A 3,674-nucleotide genomic window follows, 5' to 3' on the forward strand; every position below is an offset into this window, starting at 1 on the left:
ACTCGTGGGTCGCCCTGAGTCGTTAAACAGATTTCTCTCACGTTTGCGTTTATGCCGAAATCCATTATATAGGTTTAGTTTTTTTAAATCTGGTTCAATATATTCGAATAAATCATTGAAACTTTCGAGGTTTTCGCAGCCAGTATAAAACTTGATCATGTTGCTAGAATGTTATACTGTTTTTAAGGAAAATCTACACTTCTCCCTTAGTTGTCTTTCTAATTCCTCGGCTTTGCTTTTGTTTCGTAAATTTTTCCCCTTTACAGGGGCAAGAAGATTTTTCAACCGGGTGTTTTCAATCTTAGTTAACGGTAATAGTTTGTATAGGGCGCTGTCGGTTAGCTGTGGCATAGGGGCTAGCAACCACCCCTCTATGCATTGTAAAGGCGTTAGATAGGTGCAACGGGTGCTCGCTCGCCTGAGATAAATTTTCGATTTCTAGAGTCTGTTCCAACCCCCCCTTACGTGACGTCAGCCTTAGACCTCAAGCGCGCGCGGTTTTGATTCTGTACGGTAGACTATATGAGAATTGCCATGAAATTTATTTTTAAAACGCTAATTATAGGGCATAATTTTTATATATTTTTTAAATTAAATAATTAGAAAGGGTTTGGCATAGATAATTGTGCACATTTTAATAAATAGTAAGGCAGAAACCGAAACTTTATGCTTCTATCAAACTTCATAGTTCAGTACCTATTATGATTTTCTTTAAATTCAAGAGGAAAATGATTACAATTACTTAATAACGGTGATAAGTAATCAATGCATTAGACCAAAAAAATTTAAACCAAGTATAATTCCAATGAAATGAATTTTATTTCTATTGATGAGTTTTGAGATCTTAATTTGAAAACTCCAGCCAATTATAACAATTATAGGAACTTTAGTTTACAATTTTCTTAAATTTTTTACCTAATTTTCTCCCACAATCTGTCTTGCTGGGCTTGATTGAATTGTGATATTTCATTCTAATGAAAATTCTTAATTTGACAAATGAATGGATTAAATCCAAAGGATAAGTTTCATGTTCTTGGTGAATTGAATTGGATATGTTTTTAACAATATTTATTTCGTTGGAGAGGACTTTGTTTGGAAGGAAATTACGAAAAATGGTTTCAAATGAATTCATTGCTTTTAAGAAAGTAGAGCTAGGAACAATTAAACCGCCATAAGATAATATTGTAGCCCAAGATGGTAATTGATAACAATGATCACTCTGACTTGAGTCTCTTAAATCCAGATTGGCATATTTTTTATAGAATTTTTTGGCTATAAAACCAGACATGTATTCTAGCCCATTTTCTTCAAGCTTTGAGAATTAGTTGCTTCATTCGTGAGATTATCAATTGCAGAAGGACTAGATTTCTTTATTAAATTGTTAACGATGACTCGCTCCTCTCTTCGTTGCACTCTGGATTTTCTCTCTGTAGATTTACAGTTTTGACTTCCTTTCAGTCCCAAATTTTCAGTTGGAATAGCGTCTTCCAATAATTCCTTTTTATTAGGAATCCCCAGCAACTCAGACCTAAGATCCCTTTTGTAGGCATGTTCGTTAAAGTGCTGCGAGCAAACATGACTAGTCATGGGATTGATTTTATCCTCTCTGCGGCATTTAAATGCCCAAACCTTTCTCCTATGAATGTCATTTGGAAATTTGTGATACACAATATGTTTTGTACTATCATTCTTTTTGGTTAAAACTAGGCTATTATTGCACGTCGCGACCGCGCACCTTGTTCCAGGCATGGCTCATAAATTTTTATTATGTATGAATCTAAAAATATACAATTTATTCACATTAGTATTTTGGTTTTGCACCCAAATAAGTTATAACAACCCGAACCGAGTCCCTAGTCTTATCCCTTAAGTCTTAATACAAATAAACTAAAGAAGCAAGTTCCAAATATCTCTAAAAGCTTCCTAATTTAGCATTAATATTTCATACAAAAAAGTTATCAGAATAAAGTAATTAATTTACCTTTGAGGATGCCAATACAGCACAAGCTGCACAACTCGCGCCTCGAAAGACTATACATAAGCAGACGATGCTTCACTAAGGTCTACGGGAGACGTCATATTCGGCAGCCAATAAAAGTCGCGAATTTTCGAAGGTAAAAGATGGGCGCGTGAGCAAACCTATATTAGCGAAGCGGCAACTCTATAGACCTTGAGATAGGTGGCAATAAGTGGCAAGATGGCTTGGTCCAATTAGCTAGCTGAACTAATAATAGTTTTATCCAACTCTTCAACGCATTCTTGAAGCTGTTTCAACTGCGTTTTAAGGCCGAGGTTCTCCTCAATTAATTCCATCTTGTCTTTTTTTCATATTCTCCATTTGGTTTAATCTTAAACGAAGATCAAAAACTTCATTCCGCAAAGTTTTTATAATGTTGCATGATACTAAAGTATCAGAATTCAAGCCATAGTTGTTTTCTGAAATTATTGTGATACTCTCCATAATTTCAAGTTTATAGATAAAAATAAAATATAAATATAATAATGAAAATCCCTTACCATATAAATTATCGTCAATTTTTGAAGATTCGGGCAACACTACTTGATGTAAATTTCCAATAACTGACCTATCATTAATAATTTGGCTCTCGTCACATATCTCAACTTCATGAGAGAATCCTAGGCTGTAGAAATCTATTGGATTTCCAAAATATGTGGGAAACTTTTCAGATATTGATTTCCGACCAGACTTATTAAAATGATAGCCGCAAACGATATGGCTTTTATGCCCCAGTTCTTTCTTAATTACAGGTGTTGACCATGGCCTTCTCTGAGATACCGGACTTTTAATTTCAGCTGTAGTTGATGTAATCAAATTTATCCACTCCTGGCGCGAGCTTCATTTCTCGGAAAAGGGCTAAATTTTATCCCTGGATTTCTCTCTCTACATAGAGGCATGATAAAATGGTGTGAAAAGAGTGCCTGCGCAGAGTGCGCGCGTCTTTCTCTGCCCTCTTATTGTCGGAAACGATAAACCGCGGTGCGTTTGTTTTCCCGAAATTAATTAGTTTCATTAGCGACGTCTAAAATTTGTTAGTTTTTAAATATTCATTGAAAATACTGAGAGGGGGTATGGACATCTGATTGTAATCACGTACTACTAAGAACTTAAGGTATATCCTACCCAAAATCCAGTCTGCCCTTTAACAGAATTATTTTGTTCGTAAATAAACGTTTTGCATTAATTAAATAACCTATATTTTTATTCGGTTCAACTGATCTTCCAACAGAACTTCATTTTGAAAAGGTATTTAATATTTATTTGCTCCTGCATCATAGACAATGAACTCGTTGTGCAGTAAGCTGGAGTTAATTTTAGCTTAAAGTGGGGTCCTAATGGGATCTCCACATCCTTTCTGACAATGCTTTTCTCGGGATCTGGAAAGGTTTGTCCAATTCCCTCCGTACTATGTGTATTGAGAGGTAATTTTGCAAAACAATTCCCGTGAGGTAGCTCAAGCATATTTCCTAAAGCTACTTCGCAGAGGAGCAACAACCCGGTGTTGTTGTCTCGACTGGCGTGACAGTAATTGGCACTTTTAGAGACCTAAACGAATCAAATATTTGAAGTTAACAACCTATAATTTAATTCTTTAATAAAAGGCTATGTGTAGTACCATATCTGCAAAGTAAACTCCTTTTCCAAACTTGTAACC

General features: G+C 35.2%; 1 protein-coding gene across 2 annotated transcripts; it reads right to left on the reverse strand.

Moving 5' to 3' along the window:
• Positions 1 to 795: 795 nt before the first annotated feature.
• On the reverse strand, positions 796 to 2,173 carry LOC149649527 (uncharacterized). Of its 2 annotated transcripts, XM_089849529.1 has the most exons (3): positions 1,982 to 2,173; positions 1,630 to 1,777; positions 796 to 1,563 (listed from the first exon to the last, which is right to left on the reverse strand). In XM_089849529.1, exons 2-3 carry the CDS (start codon positions 1,747 to 1,749, stop codon positions 1,294 to 1,296), a joined length of 390 nt encoding a protein of 129 aa, XP_089705655.1. In that variant the 5' UTR covers positions 1,750 to 1,777; positions 1,982 to 2,173; the 3' UTR covers positions 796 to 1,293. The 2 variants fall into 2 exon arrangements, with proteins under 2 accessions (XP_089705655.1, XP_089705654.1); XM_089849528.1 differs by having other exon boundaries at positions 796 to 1,777.
• Between the last annotated feature and the right edge of the window lie 1,501 nt (positions 2,174 to 3,674).

The sequence above is a fragment of the Phalangium opilio genome, unplaced genomic scaffold (genome assembly GCF_054372755.1).
Source record: "Phalangium opilio isolate 3A_F unplaced genomic scaffold, DU_Popi_V2 ptg000088l_1, whole genome shotgun sequence".
Classification (NCBI taxonomy): domain Eukaryota; kingdom Metazoa; phylum Arthropoda; class Arachnida; order Opiliones; family Phalangiidae; genus Phalangium; species Phalangium opilio.

Bases quoted from the DNA above. Each gene is read 5' to 3' on its own strand.
- LOC149649527 (XM_089849528.1), bottom strand. From the start codon at position 1,749: ATGCCTGGAACAAGGTGCGCGGTCGCGACGTGCAATAATAGCCTAGTT.